Source organism: Symsagittifera roscoffensis, chromosome 7 (assembly GCF_963678635.1).
Source record: "Symsagittifera roscoffensis chromosome 7, txSymRosc1.1, whole genome shotgun sequence".
Taxonomy (NCBI): domain Eukaryota; kingdom Metazoa; phylum Xenacoelomorpha; order Acoela; family Convolutidae; genus Symsagittifera; species Symsagittifera roscoffensis.
Genome location: NC_087068.1, coordinates 23135505 through 23163084, shown reverse-complemented (window position 1 = coordinate 23163084; position 27580 = coordinate 23135505). Strand labels below are relative to the sequence as shown.

At 33.1% G+C, this 27580-nt stretch overlaps 2 protein-coding genes across 2 annotated transcripts in view; one reads left to right on the top strand and one right to left on the bottom strand.

Moving 5' to 3' along the window:
* The window catches only part of LOC134852188 (ena/VASP-like protein), a 375505-nt gene that overhangs the window by 212065 nt on the left and 135860 nt on the right, over positions 1-27580 (bottom strand). The gene's annotated exons all lie outside the window — the stretch shown is intronic.
* LOC134851958 (microfibril-associated glycoprotein 4-like) lies at positions 4027-6826 on the top strand. The gene is made up of 3 exons (XM_063868233.1): positions 4027-4271; positions 4541-4760; positions 6486-6826. The coding sequence occupies exons 1-3, from the start codon at positions 4164-4166 to the stop codon at positions 6824-6826; spliced, it is 669 nt and encodes a 222-aa protein (XP_063724303.1). The 5' UTR covers positions 4027-4163.

Here is a 27580-nt window from a genome sequence, read left to right as displayed (position 1 = left end):
AAACCAGAAAAGCTGGGAGGAAGGGACAGCAGGGTACGGGAAAAGAAGCAGAAGAAAAAACCTCTTTAATTATTAACTTTCCGACTAAAAACGAGAACAAGAAATTGCTCAGCATCGAAAATTCTGTATTTGAAAACATACATGGGTCTTGTTTGACTCTTATTTGTTTTTTGACTCATCAAAAACACGTTAAATTATCTGGTATCTCATCAACTATTGTTTTTTTTAATATGGACATCAAAACAAAAGTTGCTTAGCATCAAAAACTATTTTCAAAAAACAATCGTTTTCGGAATTTTATGTCATCACAATTAGTATGAGACCTTACGGTCATCTTAAGTCTTTTGCCATGTTAATAACTATTGTTTTTTGGCCATAAACATCATAATGAAGCTTTGTTTGCATTTTACCTCGTCATATGCAGTTTGACTCATTAAGGTCAAATTACATTGTCTGCTTTCTCGATAACTGTTGTTTTTTTGACATAAAAGAAGGCCTTTTAGCATAGAATTGAGAAGGCAGAAAACCTAATGATTGCAAAGAATTGAATTTCATAGACAAACAAACCTTCTTCGCCAAAATTTAAAGTGACCGCTCGACTAGCATAAAGCTCGACTCGCACAAAATTTCAAAAACTTGAAAATGTATCGACTAACTTGATTTTGATAACCTAATTTTTCAAAAAACAAAACAACAAAAATAATCAATTTGAACCTTGCATTTCTCAGAAATATAAATGTGAATTAAGGCAAACAACTATCGAATGAAACTTTGAAAGCAAGTTAACATCCGCCCTCACCAAAAAAAGCCTGTTTAGGGTGAGGAGGTCAACTTGCTTAACTTTGGCTCTGAGTTCAAATTTTCAGCGAATCAGAATAGCTCATTTTACAAGCAGCGCTCAGCAAACTTAAATTAAATTGATTTCTTTGACTTTTTCCCTCCCCTATGATATCTAGTAGTAAACCTCTCTCCACCTACAATGAAATCATCAACGGTTAAGAATAGGAAATTTTTTTTTATCTATCTATGGATCTCCTCTCTTTTGCAAAAGGGGGATAGTTAAAAGAGATCCGGAGGATTTTGACTTGGTCTCTTGGAAGGGAGGGGGGGGGGGGGGGGGGTGAGGGAGGGGGTGTATACCATGTTAATTTGATCCAAATTTTGCATCGCATAATTTGCGATAAGTCTGTCTCCCCATATGAATTTACACGTATCATTTACAACTACCCCTTTATGCATGTATTTTTATTTGACAACGCATTTCTGTGTAAAATATGCTTTACAATTTTTGATTTGATCAACAAAAAGTGGAGGTCGCAAAAAAGTACCAAAGAAGGGACCCATTGGGGGGTCCCTTCTTTGGTACTACTTTGCGACCTCCACTTTTTGCTGATCATATCAAAAATTGTAAAGCATATTTTACACAGAAATGAGTTGTCAAATTAAAATACATGCATAAAGGGATAGTTAACATAGTCCAATAGGGTGGGGTGATTGTTAACAAGATTCTAATGATTTTATTTTTATTCAATAATTGTTAGTCGATACGAAAGTAACGGAATATTTGTGCTCGGGGTGGGTTTTTTTTTCTTCAGACAAATTTCGACTTTTTAACTAGCCATTTCTGACGGATTTTTTAAATATCATTCGAAAGGTATTGTTGTCCTGAGCTCAAATTTGAAAAGATATTTCACCTGTGAGCATTTTTCGTAAAGTTATGGGGGTTTAAAGATTGTCATTTTGGCCGATTTGGGACAATTAACGCGCGATATAATTCGCGCTATTAACGTGTAAGCGGAGCGTTAATCCGTCTTAGAAATCGTTCCAAATTGGTTAAAACAAACTTATTCGCAACAATTGGTTTGTTACAAGAAGCAAAATCTATCCTTTTGTACTTTGTATGGCGTGTGGTATGGGGGGATGATTTTCATAAAAAATTTCAAATTTTAGAAAAAAAATTTCATTTTTTTTTCTATTATTCAATCTTTTAATGTTATTACTGCTCCATAAACCTAAAAAGGCAGTCGGAACATTCAGGGCTTCGCCCTGATGCGAGCAGACTTGTTCAACTTTGTGTTTCAATTTTTATGCTAGGCGATCAAATTTCAGTTTTAAAGAAGTTCTGCTAGTCGATACAACACCAAATTTAGTATACGCTTATACACTTGATTATTTGTATTTGTTATTTTTGGTCAAACTCTTCCTTAATTTGTATTGTCTGACATTATAGAGTTTGTTTTGTTGATGATATTAAAATTTACTTATGGCGTAGAGAGGAATGCGATAATGACAAAGACAACAAGACTGCTCGTATCAGGGCGAAGCCCTGAATGTTCCAACTGCCTTTTAATGTTTATGGAGCAGTAATAACATTTAAAAATTCAATGTAACAAAACAAAAATAAAAAAAAATTTGTTCTAAAATTTGAAACTTTTTATGAAAATCATCCCCCCACACGCCATACAAAGTACAAAAGGATAGATTTCGCTCCTTGTAGCAAACCAATTATGGCTCATAAGCTTCTTTTAACCAGTTTGAAACGATTTCTAAGACGGATTAAATCTCTGCTTATGCGTTAATAGCGCGAAAAATATCGCGCGTTAATTGTCCCAAATTGGCCAAAATAGCAATCTTTAAACTCCCGTAACTTTACGAAAAATGATCACAGGTGAAATATCTTTTCAAATTTGAGCTCAGGACAACAATACCTTTCGAATGATATTTAAAAAAAAATCCGTCAGAAATGGCTAGTTAAAAAGTCGAAATTTGTCTGAAGAAAAAAAACCCACCCCGAGCTCAAATATTCCGTTACTTTCGTATCGAAAGTCGGAACAATTAGTTTCTATTCACAGGAGGCATTTTTATCCTCAGGTAATTACGATTAAAACTAACCTATGGTGTAGAGAATATAAGCGATGATGACAAAGGCAATTTTTTATGGTGTTCTTTTTAAATGTCTTTCATGTCGAACAAACTTATCTGCTTCTTAATGCCTAAGCCAAACAAATCAATAATCAATGTTGAAACATGAGACTAACGTTTTAAACAAGTTGACCTGAGCCGTTACTTGTCGGTCGTTCTTATCATCAGAAAAAAAACATACAGGTTGTAGACGATGTTTGTGTTGACCTCGACTGTCTCCCATTCTTGCTGCAGGTTGATGAGTTTTTATTAAAAAACGTTTGCCTTTTCAATTGATTATAGTGAGTACGATTATACCGTATGATGGCAAAAGTTTTGCTAATGATATGCGTTAACTCTTGAAAAATAAGCTCATGCTTGACACTATTTTTGATTACAAAGTAAAGAAACAAATTTAAACTAATTAACAAGACTGCTCGTATCAGGGCGAAGCCCTGAATGTTCCGACTGCCTTTTAACGTTTATTGAGCAGCAGTAATACATAAAAAAATTAAATGAAATAAAATAAAATGAAATTTTTTTTTAATTTGAAAATATTTATGAAAATCATCCCCACACACGCCATATAAAGTACAAAAAGATAGATTTCGCTCTTTGTAACAAATCAATTATGGCAAATAAGCTTCGTTCAACCAATTTGGAACGATTTATAAGACGGATTAAATCTCCGCTTACGCGTTAATAGCGCGAACTATATTGCGCGTTAATTGTCCCAAATTGGTCAAAATGGCCAAAATGGCAATCTTTAAACCCTCATAACTTTACGAAAAATGATCACAGGTGAAATATTTTTTCAAATTTAAGCTCAGGACAACAATACCTTTTGAATGATATAAAAAAATTCCGTCAAAAATGGCTAGTTAAAAAGTCGAAATTTGTCTGAAGAAAAAAAAAACCCACCCCGAGCACAAATATTCCGTCACTTTTGTATCGAAAGTCGGAACAATAAAACTCCTTGGAAGAAACTATCAGAAAACTTATTGTCATACATTAACATGAAAATGATTCTTTTTTAAAATATTGTACGTGCCACTTTATGAATTTTCTGCGTATATGTAATCAGATCTTTTGCTTACAGTAAGGTATCTACAGAATGCAAATGCGATGAAGGCTGGCGAGGATCTGATTGTGCAGAGTATGTGGGTTGCTTGGTTTCCGGATGTGGTTCCGGATCATGTGTTTTCTTAAATCAAACTGAATCCTTCTGCCAATGTCGTGAAGGTTTTTCTGGGAAAAAGTGTATGACTTCAACCAGATATCCAATTGCGTCATCTGGAAACTCATCCATTTGTGCGTCATCTGGAAACTTATGCAGACGCTTCAAAAGTATCGATCATACCTGCAATGAGGTAATATTTTACCTTGGTGGTATCTGACCTTGAAAAAGTAAAAAAAAAAAGTAGTGCATATGTCAAAAAAGATCGAGTTAACATCTCCCCCCTCCCCCCTAAAACGCTTTAAGGGAGGATTATACTTCGATCCAAACTATTTCCTTGTCGCCGAAATTGGTCTGAATAAAAAAATAACTTCGAGCATCAAATTTTCACGAAAGTCATTACAACAAATTCAGGTCAAACTGTGTCGACTATTCGATTTTTGAATTAAGATTTAATTTCAGAGAACAGCAGGAGTTACTGTTCAGAGACGGGGGCGGTATGACATTGAATTCAATCGGACCTTTTCAGAGTATGAAAAAGGGTTTGGTGACTTTTGTGGAGAGGGAGATATGTGGCTGGGCTTGGATAGAATGCAGAAGCTAACCCAGTATGGACGGTGGACGTTGCAAATTTCTATGAGAAATTTCTCCGACAATGCTTTGCTGTGGGGAGAGTGGGAGGGTATGTTCTTGACGTTAGCTAAATTAACATGAATTGTTGTCAATCTTCACACTTTACGATTTTTAGTTGAAACTTTGCATCATTTTATGTCGTTTCTACAACAAACCCTTAAAGCATTCATCTCCAGATTACAGAGCTATCAAAATCCACGAGAGGGGTTGATGCTAATGACTTAACCTAAAACTTAGCCAACCAAAATAGCATGGCGCTAGTAATGTTATTGGGATAAGAAGTCAGTCGAAGATTGCTGACGTTTGAACTGATGAACAAGGGTGCCACCCAAAAAAAATGATCAAGGCTTCAACAGAATACAATTTATAACCATCTTAACACACATGGTTATCTTCTCTTTTATCTCTAGGTTTTCTTTAATGCTTGACAGGGGTTTCAAAATTCTTACATCACGTGTCGAGGTTTTAGTTGTGTGCTTGAACTATCGCGGCTAGATTTTGGTAATTCCAGACTGCTACGGCCAAATTTTAGTTTTCCGTCAGGCTTAGTCAGGCTTATTCAGCTTAAGACAGGGGCGATTTCAGGGTCGAGTTCAAATCCGAAGTTTTGAAAAAACTTTTGAAAAAACTTTAGACTTGATAATCCCAAATATTGAGTTGACTGGCGGCGTTTCATGCTATTTTTAACTAAAAATGATTTAAAAATTTTCCGTTCTTGATTATTTAAAAGCTTTTTTTTCGGCGAGATTGATTAAATTCAGCTGCAAGCATGAACAAAATTTTTATGTTAGCAGAGTTAAAAAATCGTATCTGATCATTACATTGACAACAAGTTAAAATTTCTAAGAACACTTTTTCAAAATTGTGGAAAGTTGTGTTTATATATCCAATTGATGATTATCGAGACAAAAACGGGTTTCTTTTACGAGCTGTTTTGAAAAAAAAAAACAGTTTTGCGAGGATGAACCAAATTCTGAAGAGGAGTCCAGATCTCCCAATGTGATCCGGTCTAATCGATTATAAGTTCAGTTTTGTATTCAATATAGTCCATTATTTTTTTTAAAAAATCCATGAACATCATTTTTTGTAGATGTGAATTGTTTACCCTTTTTGCAGCGTTCTGCATATTTAGAACCCGAACGAACACATTCATTGTCATCCCCGTGCACCCCAGAGTTTTAATAACCTTACCCTCAACCCCAGTTCATTTTTTCAGAACTAAGAAAAAAATTAGGAGAAAAGTAATTAAAAACGAGATACAAATTTTTTAATACCCTTTGTACTTGGGCGATAAAATGAAGAAGAATAACTTTTTTCTTCTTTTTATTAATCCGTCAATTATTTAACCAAAAACAAGCCTTTTAATTGGCCTTAAAGTGCAGTCGGAATATTCAGGGCTTCGCCCTGATATACGAGCAGCCTCGTTCGCAATTATTTATCGCTCATTGCTTTCATAAACGTAATGAAAAGGAAATTAGAGCTTCGTCCGAGAAACTTCATGGCCCCAAAGAGTTTTCAAGTTTGGGACGCTTCGAACAATATTTTATATTTAAGCTCTTTTGGTAGTCTTTGGAGTTGTTTTGAGTCCCAAAAAATATTAGCGGGAAGTTGTTGCTTTTTAGAACGTTTCAGCATGCTATATTCAGCAAAGAACGAACGTTAGAAATAATTTTTCTTTTAATAAAAACTTTGGGTTTTGATTAATGTAACCGAACATTTATTCTGTTATTTCTGCAATAGAACAGTAAACTCAGCTAACTTTGTCCTTGTTTAGACTTCTTCATTCATCCTGCCCCCTTCTACAATATAACATTTGGCAAAATGGTGGCGAGGAGTCAGAATTTGCGCAACACAACTGATAATGGTGGAGGCCTTGACTACAACAGGGGACGGGCGTTCTCAACTCATGACAGAGACCAAGATGAATGGAGCGGAAACTGTGCTGCTAGTGATGGAGGAGGCGGCTGGTGGTTTTACAGGTGTAGTTACATGTATTTTAACGGAAACAGAACTATTTCAGATAGAATAGACGGCGGCAAGCAGATGTCGTACCAAGACGGTAGTGGATGGATACTAAAATCATCTAGTCAGATGAAAATGATCCGTGTTGACTGATCAGGAAAACATGGGCTACATATACATTATTGTTCCGACTTTCGATACGAAAGTAACGGAATATTTGTGCTCGGGGTGGGTTTTTTTTTCTTCAGACAAATTTCGACTTTTTAACTAGCCATTTTTGACGGAATTTTTTTATATCATTCAAAAGGTATTGTTGTCCTGAGCTTAAATTTGAAAAGATATTTCACCTGTGATCATTTTTTGTAAAGTTATGGGGGTTTAAAGATTGCCATTTTGACCAATTTGGGACAATTAACGCGCGATATATTTCGCGCTATTAGCGCGTAAGCGGAGATTTAATCCGTCTTAAAATCGTTCCAAATTGGTTGAAAGAAGCTTATTTGTCATAATTGATTTGTTACAAGGAGCGAAATCTATCTTTTTGTACTTTGTATGGCGTGTGGGGGGATGATTTCATAAAAAAATTTCAAATTTTAGTTAAAAAAATTTTTAATTTTATTTCATTACATTTTTTTTGGATGTTATTACTGCTCCAAAAAACCTTAAAAGGCCGTCGGAACATTCAGGGCTTCGCCCTGATACGAGCAGTCTTGTTTGCTATATGATCATTTGAAACCTGATTTAACTGAAGTAGTTTGTGGCATATATCAGCCACGATTTTCTGATTTTGGAAAATAACGGAACTTCAACCATTCTGAATTACGGTTCCTGCATTTTTTGTTAAGATTCATTTGATTCGCTGAACTTTAATCACAAAAATTTGATTTAGTGCACTTCGATTAAATCACTGACAATATGCAAGCTGAAGCAATCATGTAGCTTTGTTACACTAACGTTCAATCATTGGCGCTATTTTTCCATAAAAACCTCCTTAAATGATCAGTGTAATTTTTTGATGCTAGACATCAAATGAAATCCGCTCAGTGTGATGTAAACGACTTCCTTGAATTACACTTCATTGAACCAGTTCACCTTTTCTGAAATGTGTTTTTTCATAAAACTCAACCGTGATTGAAGTTAGAACTCAAATTAATCAGAAAGCGTATCCTATAGTTCAAAAACAACGCAAGATTTGAACTCAATAGATTGTTTATTTAGGAGAGTAATATTATACAGACAGGTAAACAATAAACCGCGTGTACAAATCAAACCCACCAAGGATCATGCAAAAGGCTATGCAGCTTATCGAGGCATGACCCTGAAAAAAGCTATGACCGAAGTTGCGAGATAATATCCGACTTGATGATTCAAAACAAAAAATCTATAAGATCTCCTTTATCTTTAAGAAACAATGAAAACAAATTTTTGAAATACCCATTTAGTTGATGCTTAGTTAATTGGTTTAGATTATCTGGTACCAGCTCGTTTGATTTCAAAAACCTATAACATTTGAGAGACACATTTTTCTATGAATGCTGCATTATTTGTGTTCCAGTTTTCATGCTTGGTAAAGTTTTTGACACAGAGGCCCGAGTAACCGCACGACTATTTAGAGATTCCAAATTAAAAGTTTCAAGGGGAGTTTTACCACGAAGTTGATTAATAGTTTCTTTGAATATTTGTCTGAAATATAAGTCAAAAAGGGTTTCAATCTCAAACGAATGTAGGATATATGAGGCATGATTACATTTTCTCTTGAAACAAATAGTTTTTGCATCACAAAATTTTTTCAAATAGGTTTTTGATGTTGCACCAAAGCAATTAAACCCTACGAAATGATTGGCTTTGCATAGAAGTTATAAAATTTAACCAGCACATTTTTCGAGAAATAGTTTCTAGCCTTGAATAGTAAACAAATAAATTTAGCTAAAATACCACAATCATTATTGATTTGACTTTCAAATTTGAGTCTGTTGTCCAATTGAATTCCTAAATACCTAAAATCAGAAACCTCGGCGAGTACAATATTCCCAAAAGAAAATTTTTCTTTTAAGTTATCCCGTCCAAACTTCATTAATTTGCACTTCTTTTGATTTATGAGCAGTTTGTTTTTGTTGCACCAATTACAAATTGTATTCAATTCTGTCTGGAATTTTGTTTTGGATGCAAATTTTTGAGCATCAACTACCGTTGTATCATCTGCAAATAATGTTAATTTAACGTTGCTGGCCAACGGCATATCATTTATGTATTAAAGAAACAGAAATGGCCCCAAAACTGAACCTTCAGGATCACCTTTTGTACATTCTCGCATATTCGAGACCGATTTATTCCAATAAACATTTCTCCCTGTAAGATAATTTGTCACTAACTTGTGAATTTCCCCCTGAACCCATATTGATAAAGTTTGTCACGCTAAGTTTTCCGATCTACTGTATCAAATGCTTTTTTCAAATCAAAAAAGCAGGATGATGACAAAGTTTTTTTTATCAATTGATTCGCGAAAAAAGTCAGTAATGGACAAAATGACATATGAATACTCCGAAAACGAATTTGATGCTTATCAATCAAGCTTTTTTTAGCGGCAAAATTGGATATGCGCTTGGAAATTAGTTTTTTTTTTTTAAATTTTACTTATACAAGACAACAGATCAATCGCACGGTAGTTATCAGTTTCAATTTTGTCGCCATTTCTAAGCAATTGTAAAATTTTTGCAAATTTGAGAATTTTAGGAAAACACTCTTTTTTGAAGCAGATTTTGAAAAAATTCGCAAACTGGTCAGCCAGCACCGGAGCAGAAAAATTTACCATTGTACTACATACCCCATCCTGACCAGTCGACTTTTTATTGTTCAAGATTTTAATTTCCTTTAGTATCTCATATCGATTGGTATCATATATAACGAATGTGTTTTCACTAACTGGAAAAATTGATCTATACACGTTTTGTTTGAAGTTTTCTGTTAAATTTTCTCCAATAGTAGCAGAGTGTTCATTGAAAATATTAACAAAGAACGAAGCAGTATGCACATTTTTTTTACCACAGAAACGATTAAAAGCATCAAAAGTTCCGGACGAGTTCTGCTTCCTCGTTATCATGTTATCATAGTACCAGCGTTTACTCTCCCTTATAGCCTTAATAACATTGTTTCTACATGAGGTGAAATTATTTCTGTTTTCAATGGATGGTGTCTTACCGACTTTTTGTATATAATATTTTGGTTATTCATCATTCTCTTAATTTTCAGATTAACCCATGGGTGGTTGTTTTTATTCTTTTTCGAGTTTTTTGGGCAATACTTAGAAAATTCATCAATCAAATTTTGAGTCATTTCACTGATGTACAGGTTAGGATCATCATTATCATTTTTGTTCAATCAATTTTTTAGCGAAAACAAAATTTTTAAACTATAATCATCATTTAGTAGTAAATCATAGTTGAAATCCGATTGATAAGAATCCACTTTTTACTTTTCTGAAATAAATTTTAGGTCACACATAAGTCCTTAATGGTCACTAACAGTACAATTTATTGTTGTTACCTGAGTTGCCTCCGCCGCAGTTCTATGGTCAATGCGTGCACTTGATATATTAGTTACTCTAGTTGGCTCGATACTTTGAATTTCTAAATCAAAACAATGCAGTAGATTTTTATAGTCAATAAAGTTGCGCTGGATACCCATAATATCGACCTTTAAATCACCAATTAGCAAAGTTTCACCGTTTAATGCTTCCATTTCAAGCTATAAATCTTCAAATAATTTCAAAAAAAGGTCTTGTTTGAGATTGGGTGGACAATATAATATGCAAACATTTAGTGAAGAGTGATCGACAAAACACAATTTGATAACGATGTGCTCCAAACTGACTGGTAATTTAAAATAACTATAGTTGAGGCCAGTTTTAATGTAAGATGCAACGCTTCCATCTCTAGCGTTTACGCGGTTTGCACAAACAATATTGTCATAACCTTCTAAGTTAGCTAAAAGCCAATAGAATCATTGTCCAAGAGCCATGTTTCAGTCAGCCCGACTAATGCAGGCTTGTTATTAAAGGATTCAATACTACCAAGGACTAATAATTGGACATGATAGGCTCTTATGGATTGAACATTTGGACAAAATTCAGTTTTTGTTGTTGTCAGGTCAGTCATATCTCGCAAAAAGTTTTTTCTAAAATAAAACAAAAGAGAATTTCGGCAAAAAACTGTAAATAGAGTTGAAATGCATTTGCCACTAATCAAAATTATTTTCATTAGTTTTATTTCCATTGTTGACAAATTTGGGCCTCGGAGAATCCCTTTGAAGTAATTCCACAAATTGCACCAATTTGACGGGATCCGATAGCCTACTGTAAAATTCATCAATCAGTTGATTTCTTTCCACATTGTTCGGGGTTAATTCTCTATCACGTTTCCTCACTGAAACAATAGGAGGCGAGAAAAGTTGTTTTAATTATTTTGTACTACTCGAGGATTTTGATTTCTCGCATTTTTTGCCTGTTTTGCCATCGTTGGATTCTTATTTTTGAAAATTTGATCTGCATCCTTCATATCAACTAATTTGCGACTTTGAAATTCACCATTTGCTATCGAAACGAAAACTTTAGGAGGACAATTATTTGTAACTGTGTACATTCCCAAACCCCGAGATTAATCAAGAAGCTCTGAATCGCGCTGAGTAAGACTCTCTGTTATATACACTGGTTGCTGATTTACAGGGTGCAAAAAATCTTTCATTAACGTTTTTCTGCCATAAATTCTGTTTTTTACATTAAAGAAGACATTTCTCACTATAACCACACATTTTTGGTTTTGACTCACAGGATCGTAGCTGTTTACCTCCACGTCCATAACGTCGTCAAAAAAGGCGCTGACATCATGGGTAAAATTTCCAGAACTTAAAGGTAAATTTTGCAAAATAAGACAATCTTTTGAACTATATCTTTCCATTTCATTAAGTTTATTCTCTAGAAAATGATACCAATTTTGCAATCCAACAAGGATATCATCCTTAGTATTTACATTCTCAATTAGCCCTTGTAAAAGGTCTTTCAATTTATGATCAATATTTTCTGTATCTTTTATTTGATCGAATAAGGTATTGGTATTCGCCATTGAATAAGTGTGCGATGTTTTGAATTCGTGGCAAGCAAAAAAAGAGCAGTTTAGAACCGACTGTTTCTCATTGAAGGTCACTATTTCTAGATAAACCGTGCGCGGTTTTTGAGCGGTTTTTATTAGATAAACCGCTCAAAAACCGCTCAAACCGCTCATTTTGAAGCAAGATTTTGAACGTAATCGTCTAAAAAAACCGCTCAAACCGCTCAAATCTTGCTTCAAATTAGCTAAAAAGTCTCGACTCGGGTAGAAAAAACCGCGAATCAAGCTAACATTCTCCACCTCCCCCAATCATGATGGGAGGAGGCTGTAAGGAGATGTAACTAGGTCCAAAATGGATTGCAATTTACGATGAATTTGATAAGAAAAACCTGGCCTAAAGTCATTTAAAGTTCACTTTTTTGAACAGCAAATTCACGAAGCAAGGTCGCGACGTTTTAGAACTGAAACGATCATCAACGCAATGGCTCCTTTTTAAGACTCAGTTCTCAATGTTTTTCCCGCATTCGAAAAAGTAAATTTCACAGAAATCAGAGCTTTTTCACGCGTTAACTTAAAATTGAATTGCAAAAAATAAACAGTTCTGCTAATTGTCTCAAAAAGTAACTTAAATCAGCCTTTTGTTCTAGGTGTAACTATTTTCCCTCTAATTGAACTTTTTTGCATATCAACAACTAATCATTAACTTCTTTTAAATCATGATTTTCTATGAAAAATTATATACCGCAATATGTGAATTTTGACTTCTTTATAATTTCTTTGAATTGATTTTTCATTACAAAATTCTTTCTAGTTTTTTTTCAATTTTTGCTAAATCTGATGATAATTGTTGATCATTTTTTGAAAAAAAAAATATTTTTTTTTCTCAGAGAAATCTTAAAATGGACCAAAATACAAAGTCTAAAAATGAATCTTCCATGTTATAACTAGTTTTGAAACAACCATCAATGTCCCGTAAACCTGAAAACAGTTTAGATTTTTTTATGATTTCAACCACACTTGCACCTTGTGATGAGGGGCTAAAGATTTCAAATCGGGAAATTTTTACGCTTTGGGAGGGGAAAATATTTCTGACAAGGTCAAATCGAAGCGCTTTTGGCTGCTAACTCAACTCAATTAGGCCGGACGCATTAGGCCGGTTTTGGCAACCAATTTTCAAAATTGGAGCTAAAGGACTGTATCCAGTAGTTGTCTTAATATCGATTGAAACTTCAGGAAAAAGAAATGTCATTTGCTGAAAACTCAATTAATTTGCCGATTCAAAATCCAGATCCCTAAGTGAGTAAGAAAAGCAAAATTTCCGCAAACAAGAAAGCAAAAACATCCGACCTTTTAATGTTTCACCCTTCATCTTAGTCAAGAAAAAGGACTTGAAACCTAAACATTAAATATGTATCGCCTTATAATGAGTGTGGCGTGAACTAGCACACTCTGGATCTATAAGAATTGTTAAAGTAAACTAAAAAAGGCTTTCCTTTTGAGGCCAAAAAAGTTAAAACTCAAATAGGAATATCGGTCAGTAATTGGAATACATGGGACAAAAGTTTTTGATCGACTGAGGGAAAAATGTCTTGGATTATGTTCCAGAACCTTTGGATCCTTGCCCACTATCTAGTGCTCTATCCTTGCCTACTGATATGGATCCAGTACGCTCTACGCTCTACATGACTCCTTGTAAAATACATAGTATTATCTCTAGTGGTTTGAGGAATCCTTCAGCTGCCTACCTTGCTTTCTTCCAACTTCTCAACAAAAGCTCTTGAATACTACCAGTGTGATGGGCTTCTGGAGGAAACTTTCCAAAACTGTCTCTTGAGTTGAAGTTTTATTTTTTACTTTGCGGTGTCTCTTAGTGTTTGATTCGTTTCTCCAATTCAATTGCAGCACCGACAGGAGCACCGACAAGTCAGGATAATGGTCGCCTACTAAATCGGTTTGCAATGAAATCTGAGATTTAATAGGACTCTCCAAGGAAAACCATTTTCTGGCGAACACCAGATGAGAAATTCTCGAAGGATCAGAGTAATTCAAATCAACATCATATTTTCCTCCATCAAACATGGTGTTTCTTTATGGGCTATCTTTGCCTTTTGAGTGATATGAGCGGTTAGTTGGGTTCGACTCTAATTTCCACCGTCTTTTATTAGAAGATTGACTGTCACGGCGTAATCTCAAGCTGCTTCGATCGTGCCAATCAACTATCTGGGTAAAGGTCCACTTGTCATCCAACTCTCCACATTCGAACTGTCAAGAATCGGAAAGTTTACACTTTCATTTATTAGAGTAAGTCGTCTGGTACAAGGATTTTGGTTCATTTTCATTGATATCAGTTTCATTCAAAGCGAGAATGGTGCTTGTAGCAGATCCTTAAATCTTTATAGGCAATTTCATCGAAACCAATCTCAATTGTAAGAAACTCGAAAACTGGATTGGCCTTACCAAGTCCCAATTTTATTTTTTGTTGATGAGGGTTGTAACTCAGTCTGATTCCATATTTGATTTTTTTGTTCATTTATCTGTAATAGTTATCGTCACTTGTATCATGGGTTGAAGTTTGAGTGTAGCTGACAGTTGTTGATCCATGCGAGACACAATGAAACCATTCATCATAATAAGTAGCTTCTCCACAATCTTGATCAAAACTGCAACAGAAGAGCTGCCAATTGGCTAATAACTAACTCAACTCAATTGGACTTGGTTTTAGTTTCAAACCAATTATTTTAAGAAGCGAAAATGAAAATTTGCATGACCCTTTCGTTTTAATCTTAGTTGTCACACTTTCAGTTTCATCTTAGTCAAGTAAGTAGGTTGAAAACGTAGGCGCAGCAAATAGCAGAATGGTCGAAGTGCAGAATGCCCGCATCCAAGTTTAGGCGTAAATAGTCGGTTATAACGGATTATTATGATGATTTTTTTAAACAATTATAATTGATTATAATAACCAAAATGAGGTGTTTAAAGGATTTATAAATGATTATAATCGTGATATTTTCAAGAGATTATAATCTCTGTAACCGATTATAATTGATTATAGTTCTTACAAAAAAAAACCTTAAAATCAATTATAATCGATTATAATCTCTTATTTTGCCGAAATTTTGTCACATTAAAACTATTCGAAATATATTTTTTCGGTTATTGTTTTTGTGTCAATCAGAAAATCTCTAAAAAAAGATCTCTTGAACACTTTGATTCATCTGAACACAAAGTTTAACCACGAAACGAAAGTTTCATAGAGATACTTTCATATGAGTGGAAAGGTTCACGCGGTAGATGAAAAAGAAATCTTTCGAATCAATCATGAAACAAATTAACTTGCTGATGTTTTGGTGTTTAAAAAAGCTTAAAATATGCATCACAAAACAACTTTAATGGGGAAGAAATGACAAACAAAACTTACAAAATTGAACTAATTGGAAAACTTTAAAAATATTTATATCATTTTTCATAGGAATCAACGTCCACAAAAAGCATAAAATTTAAGCAATTTAGATGCAACTTCGAAGACAAAAGGACAAACAAAAGGGATTATAATCAATAATAATCGATTGTAATGGATTTCTGTGCAAAATTAATGTATTAGAAATTGGAATAAAAATAATGGATTATAATGAATTAAAATCGATTATAATTGTATCGAAAAATAGACGAATAAATAATCGATTATAAAAGAATATAAAAAATCATAGTTAATTAGAATTTGATTTCAAAAAGAGAGATTATAATCGATTATTATTTGATTAAAATCGATTGTTTCTCAATTTTAGTAAGACTGGTACTAAAATTCTAATATGATCAATTATTAACGCTTGAAACTGGATGCGGGTAGGTCCAGAAGCAGAAAAACAGAAAATAATATACCTTCAATTGGTTTTTACGGGCTAATTAATAAAAACAACCATAAGAGTCGTAAAAATATCGAAAAATGAATAAACTATGCAAGAATTGAATAATTTCATTAAGTTTATTCATTGAATTTTTAAAACAAAATCTTGATTAAATAATTCAAATTATGCATAAAACATTCGGTTTTTGATAACTTTGACAATACTTATATTTAATTTACCGATAAAGTAGCTATATTTCTGTTTTTCTGCTCTTGGACTCATTCTGCTCTTTGACCATTCTGCTTATTGACTGGCCACCGTTAAAATCTTTAAATAATTTTATCGTACTTAAAAAATGTTCAGTGCACCAGCTCAGTAAATTGCATCATTTTAGGACAAGTAAGGCAAACAGAGTGCGCTAACTTTGAGTGCCAACCTGTTTATTTAGGTCGGAAATGGTTTTCTCACACATCGACTAAATAGTTTCGTCCGTATTTTATCTTCCTCGAAATAAGTCTTTTGAGCACAAAAACGAGGCTAAAAGAATAGTAAACCAGAAATGATGCAACTTGTAAAGAGCATCCGAATGTCAAATGCTCAAGGTTCTCAGTATGAAAAAATATTGCCGGAATAACAAAAAGTGTGAGAATAGGAAATGTTTTCAGCTAAAGATCTAGCAATTGTCAGCTCGTTCTTGGAATGAATGAGAAGGCAGATTGATCCACTCTATCCATGTTCTCAATTTATTTTTTTTCGGTCAATTCGAACGAAATGACAAAACAAAGGTAGTATTTGACCATCACGAACAACTTAAAGTTTCTTTAAAATGACTGTTTTAAACGTTATATGACTTAATTTCTCATCTATAAAACTGCTAAACTATGTCCGCGCCAAACCGGGCCTCTTTAACAAAGGGGAAATCACATCTACCAATACTCCAAGCGCTAGCGCTTGGAATATTGGTAGATGTGATTGCCCCTTTGTTAAAGAGGGCCGGTTTGGCGCGGACATAGTTTGATTTTTAGTGTAACTCCGGCTACCCGTGAAACAGGTTTTCTACTACGATGACTACAAAAGCAATCAGCTTTGATGATATGTATTAGAACGGAAAATCTCGTGCGAATAAGAAACTGGAAACAGAATCAAATATAAACTTTTTTATAAGAGTTGCAAGGAAAAAAAATCTGCTACCCAGATCGATGAGTTTTTCTTGTGGGCTAAAAAGCTACTTAAGTAAAACGAGCACATAGTGGCAGCAGCTGTACGGTTAATTTATTTTTGAGTACATGAGTACAATGGGAGACTGCATTAAAGAGCAGTATATACCGTCAATATTTAGGAATGATCAAAACAGGAGGTTTTGGCAACACCTGACGTCAAAGCTTCGACAGGGCTATCTATAATTTTTCCAGCTGAAGTTTTCATCTGACATTTCCATCTGAAAAGAAGACAAACGAGGAGACCTTTTATTGCGCAGTTGTTACCCCAGTTGTGTAAAAGTTTAACAAACTCCTAAAACTTGAAAATATGAACTAAAAAATCAACTGGTCAAAACGAATAGTACATTTTAAAAATGCTTAGGCCTTCTAGTCCGGCGCTGCTTGATCATTTAGCTTAATTTTTTATTACATACTTTCAGATGGAATGTTTTCCTGATTTTATCAAAACTGTAAAAACTTTACCACTACATAGCATGATATTGGTCGCCTATGGAACCCAATAATTTTTATCTAATAGTTTTTATTGTCTTCTATGAAAAACTTTTCGAAAAAATTATTGTTAAAGACTAATGTAAATTTGCAGCTAAAACAATCTAATAGTTGAAAATCAGTTTGGCTTTTGATCCAACAGTTTTAGTACACATATATTTTTGTCCATTAGAGATAACTTTAAGGAACAAATTGACAAAAAAAAGGTTTTTCATGCTTTCCTTTGATATACCGAAAGCATTTACTGCCGTTGATTGTGCATCTTGTTGAAAAAAAGGTGGTTCCGAGGGAAAATTAGAAATTTAATTTAATATAATTTCATAAAACGACATCAGTTTGTCTATTCAAACTAATCTTTTCTTTTTCCGATAGCTTTACATATATGAAAGTCTTCCACAAGGATCAGTGCTACGTCATATTTTGTAAATGCAGTCAACCAGCAGCGTACTTGTAAAATTGTTTGCGGATGATACTTCAATCAGAACTCTAAAGTTTAGTAAGCTGTGTGGTGGTGATAAGCACTTAATAAATTAATTGAAACTCAAAATGGTATAAAGTGGTCAGGTTTGCCATGGTAAAATTTTTCTTTTGAAAACAGGGTGATCGCGAGTTTTCTGTTTTTAAATACATAGAAACACATGGGGAAAGCCATGACAAAGTAAACTGAAAAGTATGTTTTCAAAAACGTAGAAAAACATGTCGACCAGGGAATGCTATTTAAGGGCAGAGTTTTTCTAAAAATCTGTGCTTCTGAATTTCTTACAACTTCTATACAAAACCAAAACTATCGTATGGAAAAAATGCATCTGAATCAATTTCAAAAAATGTCTTAGAGCAGATTTTTTGTATGCAGAAGCAAATTTTTAGAACTTATTGGAACCTGATCTAAACTATATTTTATGATTGGATAAATTAGATATTTTACCACTGTAAAGTATTTAATATTAACCAATCATGATCCATCTAACTAACAACCCACTTATTTGTAAGTGCTGAAATTACTTGTAATTTCAGCACCAGAGAGATTTGAATTTAACTTAGAAGTTAGTTGTCTCTCCGAGAGAACTTCAGCAGCCGCAACAAACCAGTATACCCTAGATCTATTGAGCCTAGCAGAGACTAGTTAAACACCCTGAGACTAGTAAGTATAAGAGTAAGATTAGGATCGGTATTAGACTAAGAAGTTGCACGAATCTATCCGGCCGAAAATAAGATAGCGTGACGAGCAGACGGTGTACCCTATCCGAAATTACTCTATGAGTTAACCACATCGGACCTAACTCATCTGGTGCGACCATAAGTCTCGAATAGACCTTAATAGCTTAGATTTAACCAAAAAAATAGATTAGAATTTAGACAAAACATTTTAAAAATGTTTAACGACGATAATTTAATCGAAATGTCTCTACAACTCAATAGATCAGAGCCGATATTCCGAACGATAACAGAACTACCCGGAATCGCAAGAAGACCTCGAACAAGAGACGACATACGACAAAGTAGAAACTTACCATATAGTTATATGATTGTACGGCAAAAGCCAACACAAACTTTTATATTTAGAATCCTATTAGCAATGAATTTAGATTTTCATTTGCAAACATAAAATTTTGAAGTCAAAACTTCATGATCATTACAGGCGCTAAACAAAATTAATAATATACAAAAACGACTGATAAAAAGATATCAGATCGTTTTCTTAAATTCTGCAGTCTTATATAAAACATGTTTGAAAAATATTTATTGAAAATAAAAACAAAAATTAGTAGCATGACAATAAATTGTTAGTAATCATAAAATCATTTGTTGTCCCAGCTTCATCACCTAAACATAACAACAATCATAAGCTCACTAATATCATTAAAAATCTAAATTTTTTTCTTAAATAAATTTAAACCATTTTAAACTTAAATTCACTTAATTTTAAAATCAGATCATCAAGGCTTATCCTTGGATCTTAATTAATTTTCTATTTCACTAAATTTAAAACTTGATCATCAAGGCCAATCCTTGGATCAAAAAGAACAATTTTGTTCTCCCCTACCCACTTAGCAAGTGTCTAACGACCTCAAACGTCGATTCACTATCCAACCCTTCCAAAAAACCCAAGACTAATAGAAATTTTTCAACAAAACTAACCATTCAAATTAGGATAAACAGCGAAGAGCTTCGGTTATTCATCCTTCACTTGAACCCTCCTCTTACCAAACCCAGGATAAATCTTAGACTTAGTAAGTTTAAAATAGTATCTAACGAACTACTCGCGTTCTAATTATACTTGAACCTTGTGGATCGATTTACTATTCTCCAACCCTTAAACACAATCACTACCCCTAAGTAAGATTAAGTAAGTTAACACCTTAGCTTATACTAGCCACGAGAAAGTAAAAAATCATTCTTCGGAATCGATATACTTTTCTCTCCAACCCTGAACAAAAAGACCCAGGTTAGGCTAACCAAAAAATCGTAAGGACTAACAGTTTAAGAAAAGTAGACATTATCTAAAAACTTTTTGCATCCCTCATCCTAAACCTTATGTCATTCAAAAATCTAGGAAATAAACAAACAATCGTTTTACACAATTGCGAAATAGATAACAAAAAATACGATCTTGTAATCACACCTCATACACAAACAGTTGGATATATTAGAACAAAACGACTAACAATTAAAAGAAAAATCATAAACAAACAAAGACAAATCACACGAAAAAGATTTTCAAAAAATAGAAACGCATTTTCAGAATCAGAAGCCAGCAATTTAGATGAACTCTATAAATTAAAAGAATCGATTGACAAAATTGTCCTATCCACGATCAATTATATTTTTCCGACTCAGAAACAACTTCAAATTCATCAAAAAGAGGAAAAAGAAGAATAAAAAAACAATATAAACACATAACAATACACTTGTATAATTGGAATCAACCAATTAGGCACATCGATAGTTATATATTAACAGTCATTAAACGAAAAAATGAGCCACAGCCACACTCAAAGTGACGAAAGTCCAGATGACGAAGAAGTTTACCCCTTCCTCGTAGATGCACCCAATGATAGAGGGCGGCATATATTTTGCAAGAATTTACTCCTAAATTTGTTTGAACCCGGAATCAGTCCATGCAAAGCAAAATTCCCAGATGTAAAAATCAAAAGACAAATTATTGAACATTATCTGAAAGATAGATGTAATTTAACACAACAATACGGAATCTACACCATAGAATTCAGCACACCAAATCCGAATCATCGCAAATATGTAATTCAAACAGACGATCTTGAACTAGAATTTTCAAAAGTATTCTTAGAATATATTAAAAGCATACAATACCATAACTCACAAAGAGCAAATTCTATATTCACTAACGAAGTCTTTGCAATAATATATAGCTACATTTCAATATTAGAAAAAACAGAAATTCAAAGTATCTCACCAACTGAGACATCCAAACATATAAAAGTACGAAATGAAATTACTTTATTTTCAACTTTTCTACATATAATCAAAGAAAATTTCACTAAAGACGATGTTTCACAACACACAATATATATATATCCCACAACCAATCTCAAGTCAGGCAATAAGTACAATGTCTTATCAAAGAGATTATGTGAGAGTAGTACCACTGACCATTGATGCAACACCATTGAACTACAATACATTTTTACCTGATACACGAAATAATAGTTTAAATTCGACCGTCATACACAATGAAAATCTAAATGAAAATCTTACACAACAAGATATTCAAACACCATCACACTTCATAAATGAAGAAATCGTCCAAACAACAACAACTACACAACAAAGTATTTCACCAATACGTCCAAATTTAACAACACCAAAAAATACAAACACTTCAACGGCACAAGTCACCTTACAATCAACCGTTAAACCTTCGGTTGCTCCAAAATATTCACATATGGATTATCAAACATATAGACCTACGACAATACCGTCAAAAACACGAAGAACGTTCACAAGAAACACTTTTGCAGAACACAATTATAACTACGCACACTCGTCAAAAACAAATTATCCCCCACGAAAACCTGATAATAATCATATAAGTTCTCATCATTGGAATAACCCAATGACAACAGCCAACTCAGTAAATTTTCAAACTAATTCACATCCCCCACAGGATCGCAGTGAAAATTACCCATTTTTCAACAAAATAAAAATAAAAAGCAAGCACCTCATCATACGGATTACTTATCATCTGATGACGATTATTTACAACCAGATATTTTTGCACCGTGTACCCAAGAATATTGCGGACACAGAGTGCAGAAACCACATACATATCATAGAATTTTTTCTCCACACCCAATAGATACACAAAATCAACAACCAATACAAATGCAAAACCCAATTAATACACAATCTTTTCAACCAATTCAGCCACAAAACCCAATGATTACACACTCGTATCAACCAACACAAATGCAAAATGAAATACCACTCCCATATTACCTTCAACAACACGAAATAACAAAGAATCAACTTTCAAATTTTTCACAAATGCCAAATGCCGCAGAATCACTACAAATGACAATGAATCCATACCTTATGGGTGGATCATCAATAACATCAATTAAACCACTAATGGTTTTCACAGGAACAGATCCTGAATATTCTGTAGAAGATTATTTAAATGCAGCAACAGCAAATTTAATTTTAAATATAGGACCTGAACCAATTAATACACCATTACATCAAAATTGGATACATCGACGCACAGCGTTGATACAAACAACCTTAGATGGCGCAGCCCAAAAATCGTTTTCAGTATTACCTATAGAAACAAAATCAGATTGGAAAACATTTACACCAGAATTTTCAAAAATGTTTGACTCCGAAAGAAATAAACAACACCAAAGAGTTTTATGTAATGAAATTCGCAGATTACCAAATGAAACCATCAAACAATTAGCAGTACGCATCGAAACACTAGTTCGAAAAGCATATTCATTAAATACACATAACTATAAAAACACAAAAATTACAGAAATTTTAATGATGACCTTAACACCTCAATTAAGGAAAATAGCAATAAAAAAGAGAGCATCTCATCCTTCCTCAATTTGAGAGCCAGATTTAGATTTTCGAAAACTAGTAGACAAACTAGAACAAGCGGAAATCACAATGAAACTCGAAGAAACAGAAAATCTAAAACTACAGTATGTTAATCGAATCGAAACAAACACTACGCACATCAGTAACATACAGGAATCAGATACAGATCTAGTTGAAAAAATCTCTGAAATACTAAATATTTATGAAAAACACCCAAATTTTAAAGGTAAACCATCTTTCAAAAAATGGTGTAATTATTGCCGACGATACGGACATAGTATCTCTGAATGTAGACAAAAACAACAAGATAACCAGAACAAACCTCAAAAACATAGAGAACCAAACAAATCATTCTATCAATATATCAAGAAAGATCAAAACTTACCAAACAAAAACATATACAGTAACAACAGTTCAGGAAAACCACTTCCGAACAACACCAGTTACACAAGGAATCAATCACCATATAACTCAAGTTATAGAGGAAGATCACCAGAACGAAGAAATACACAGAATTATTCACAAAATAATTATAATCGATCAAATAGTCGAAATAACTTTTCAAGATCAAATTCCAATGCAACACAATTTGTTTCTAGATCCAGTTCCCAATCAAACCCAAGGAATAAACACTATTCCAATAATCAATCACGAAACTCATTCAAATTTTTCACAAATGCCAAATGCCGCAGAATCACTACAAATGACAATGAATCCATACCTTATGGGTGGATCATCAATAACATCAAATAAACCACTAATGGTTTTCACAGGAACAGATCCTGAATATTCTGTAGAAGATTAATTAAATGCAGTAACAGCAAATTTAATTTTAAATATAGGACCTGAACCAATTAATACACCATTACATCAAAATTGGATACATCGACGCACAGCGTTGATACAAACAACCTTAGATGGCGCAGCCCAAAAATCGTTTTCAGTATTACTTATAGAATTAAAATCAGATTGGAAAAGATTTACACAAGAATTTTCAAAAATGTTTGACTCCGAAAGAAAAAAACAACACCAAAGTGTTTTATGTAATGAAATTCGCAGATTACCAAATGAAACCATCAAACAATTAGCAGTACGCATCGAAACACTAGTTCGAAAAGCATATTCATTAAATACACATGACTATAAAAACACAAAAATGACAGAAATTTTAATGATGACCTTAACACCTCAGTTAAGGAAAATAGCAATAAAAAAGAGAGCATCTCATCCTTCCTCAATTCGAGAGCCAGATTTAGATTTTCGAAAACTAGTAGACAAACTAGAACAAGCGGAAATCACAATGAAACTCAAAGAAACAGAAAATCTAAAACTACAGTATGTTAATCGAATCGAAACAAACACTACGCACATCAGTAACATACAGGAATCAGATACAGATCTAGTTGAAAAAATCACTGAAATACTAAATATTTATGAAAAACACCCAAATTTTAACGGTAAACCATCTTTCAGAAAATGGTGTAATTATTGCCGACGATACGGACATAGTATCTCTGAATGTAGACAAAAACAACAAGATAACCAAAACAAACCTCAAAAACATAGAGAACCAAACAAATCATTCTATCAATATATGAAGAAAGATCAAAACTTACCAAACAAAAACATATACAGTAACAACATATCAGGAAAACCACTTCCGAACAACACCAGTTACACAAGGAATCAATCACCATATAACTCAAGTTATAGAGGAAGATCACCAGAACGAAGAAATACACAGAATTATTCACAAAATAATTATAATCGATCAAATAGTCGAAATAACTAATCAAGATCAAATTCCAATGCAACACAATTTGTTTCTAGATCCAGTTCCCAATCAAACCCAAGGAATAAACACTATTCCAATAATCAATCACGAAACTCATCATATAACAGAAACAGGAACTATTCACATAATAGAAATAGAAGTTATTCGAACAATCGAAATCAGAATTACCCGAACTACCGATCGAGAAATAACTCATATAACAGATCAAACTATCACAGATCAAATAATAATTATCAAAACAGATCACGGAATAATTCACAAAATCGAAATTCAAGTTATAATAATCGATATAGAAATTATTCTCAATCACCACATAGAAATAATAACCATTATGATAATTCTAAACATCGACACAGAGATAGTACACCAAAACATCAGAGACAAATTAATCAAGTACAATCAAATGAAGAAACAACATCAGACCCCCCAGGAATTGATGACACAGGAAATAACGAACTACAATTAAATCAAATAAACTGTGAATCATCAGACACAGAAAGTGATACAGAAAATACCATTTCCATCAATATGATAGCAATCGAAAACGACTACGAACCTATTATATATGAACAACCTTTTACATCACACATATATGAAAATCAGTTGGAACTTCTTCACAATTATTACATTGAACCCATCAATTCTACACAAACTGCACAAGACATAAACGAAATTAACACGGTAAGTAAACCTAACGAAAATGACAAAATAAAAAGCTTAAATACGAATCACATTTACCAAAATATACAAAAAGAACAACCCAAAGAAAAAATTTGGACAATACCATTTCTTTTAGAAAGCCCAAGAAACAAGGAATTTCAACCACCAGACCTTGAAATTGATTTTTTAAATGATTCAGGAGCAGAATCAAACATAATTAACATTCCCACATGGAATGAAATCAAAACATTACACCCAAAATTAACGCCTCTTGCAACCTCTAGTAAGCTAGCAACAGCACAAGGATCAACACTAATAAATTATGGAAAAATTCAATTATTCCTTCTTCCCACAAGAACAATGGAACAAAACAAAATTCTAAACAAGCCATTTAAACAGATTTTTCATATCACGGATATTAAACACAATATCATTGGCATACCATTTATCTCAAAATATATACCAACAATCAACATATTGAATAGTAAAATACTAATCAAAGATAAATATACAAAAACAAAAAATACAGCTCTAACATTTTTTCAAAGATTAAATAAACAACCACCATTCTTTTCAAAATTTTACCCAATTTATAACCAAAAACGGAAACACCTGAAACCACTATCAGGAGATATATATATAACTTTTCAATAAAACAATTTCACCAATATGATAAAAATCAAAATAAACAACAACTCTTTATGTCAGGCTTTGAATTCAAACCTAAGTTTTTCAAAATCACAATCTCATTGATAAAATATTTGAAAAATACGAATTCAGACACCATTTCGTTGCATATATATAACAATACACCATACAAAGTAACATTACCCTTAGGATTTTTAGGATATTGCGAATCAAACGCTACAATATCACCCATACATGAAAAAGCATACCGCGTAAATAATATACTCCAATTATTAGATATTTGTCAATCCACAATTCTTAACGAAGAAATATCCATCAATAATATAATATGTAATGAAAAAAGAAATACAGACTATTTCACAAAAAACCCATATTTTAAACCTATATTCAACATAACCAACTATACAGAACATCAACAAAAATTTTTAACAATGTTTAACTTCCAACATTCACAAATAACACAAGACGAATTTGATAAGTTAGCTAAACAGCTAATAAAATATTCATCAGTCTATGCAACATCAAAATTTGATGTTGGAAAAATCAGTTCATCACTACATCTCCCGTTAAAACCTGACGCAATATTCAAGAAACAAAGAGCTAGTAAAGTACCAATTCATTTACACGACAAAGTAAATAGATTACTTGATATTTTAGAACAATACAAAATTATCTCACCGGTAAACAAAGAAAAACAACCAAAAGGTAACACATTTATTAACCCTGTTATTATCCTAGCAAAAGGAGAATCATTAAAAATAGTTTTAGACGCTAGATATCTCAATTCACTAATAGACGAATCAAAATGCAATTGGCCTATTGAACCAATACAAGTTATTTTAACAAAAATAAACGGAAAATACTTTACAACCGCAGACATGAATAGTGCATACAATCAAATGCCACTAGATGAACAATCACGACGTTTAACACAATTTGTTATTGGAAATCAACAATACGAATTCAACCGCCTATTCTATGGAATATCCATAGGACCAGCAGCATTTTCAGCTTTTATGAGCAAAATTTTTAGACCACTAATACTTAAGAAAAACGCAATCACCTATTTAGACGATGTTTTTATGCAATCACAGACAAAAGAAGAAATTTTTACAGTTTTAGAACACTATCATAAAATACTTCAGAACGAAAATCTGAAGGCCGCCCCTGACAAATCTCACTTCTTCTTAACAAGAGTTAAATTTTTAGGACATAACATAGAAAGAAACACAATCACTCCATTGAAATCACGCATTGATGCTATTCAAAAACTTCAACCACCAACAAACAAAAAGAAAATCCAAGAATTCCTTGGAATGTTAAACTTCTTAAGCAAATACGTTTATAAAATGCAATTATATTTAAGACCATTTTATAATATCCTAAGACAACAAAATAATTTTGAATGGAATACTGAACATCAAACACGATTTGAAGAAGTTAAAAAACTTTTAACTGAACAAATTTCAAACACAATTCCAGACCCAAATCAACCATTCTATGCGATGTGCGATGCTTCCAATTTTGGCATCGGCGCAGCATTATTACAATCAAACAACGGTACAAATAAAATGAACCTTATATCAGCAAATTCCCGATTATTCACTCAAGCAGAGCTACGACTCTCAACTCTAATGAGAGAATGTACAGCTATCATTTATACACTTACAGAATATGAATTTCTAATACTTGGATCAAAAAATCCAACAGTTCTATTCACAGATCATAAACCAATCATTTTTCTCTTTACACAGAAGTCAAATCCAAATCACCGAGTTTATAGATTTCAATTAATACTAATGAAATTTCCAAACTTACATATAGTTTGGACAGCAGGAAAAAATCTCGCATTACCAGATACATTAAGCCGAAATACACCACCTGAATTACTTACACGAAAAACTACAGTTGAAATACCACAAAATATAAAATTTTACCTTGCAAAAGATGAAACATCACCCCAATTAGAATGCAAATATGCAGTAAAAACTGACATTGAACATTCACAAATAAATAATCTCCAACACTTCCCACTTTACTTAGATTGCCAAGATAACCACTACGAAGTT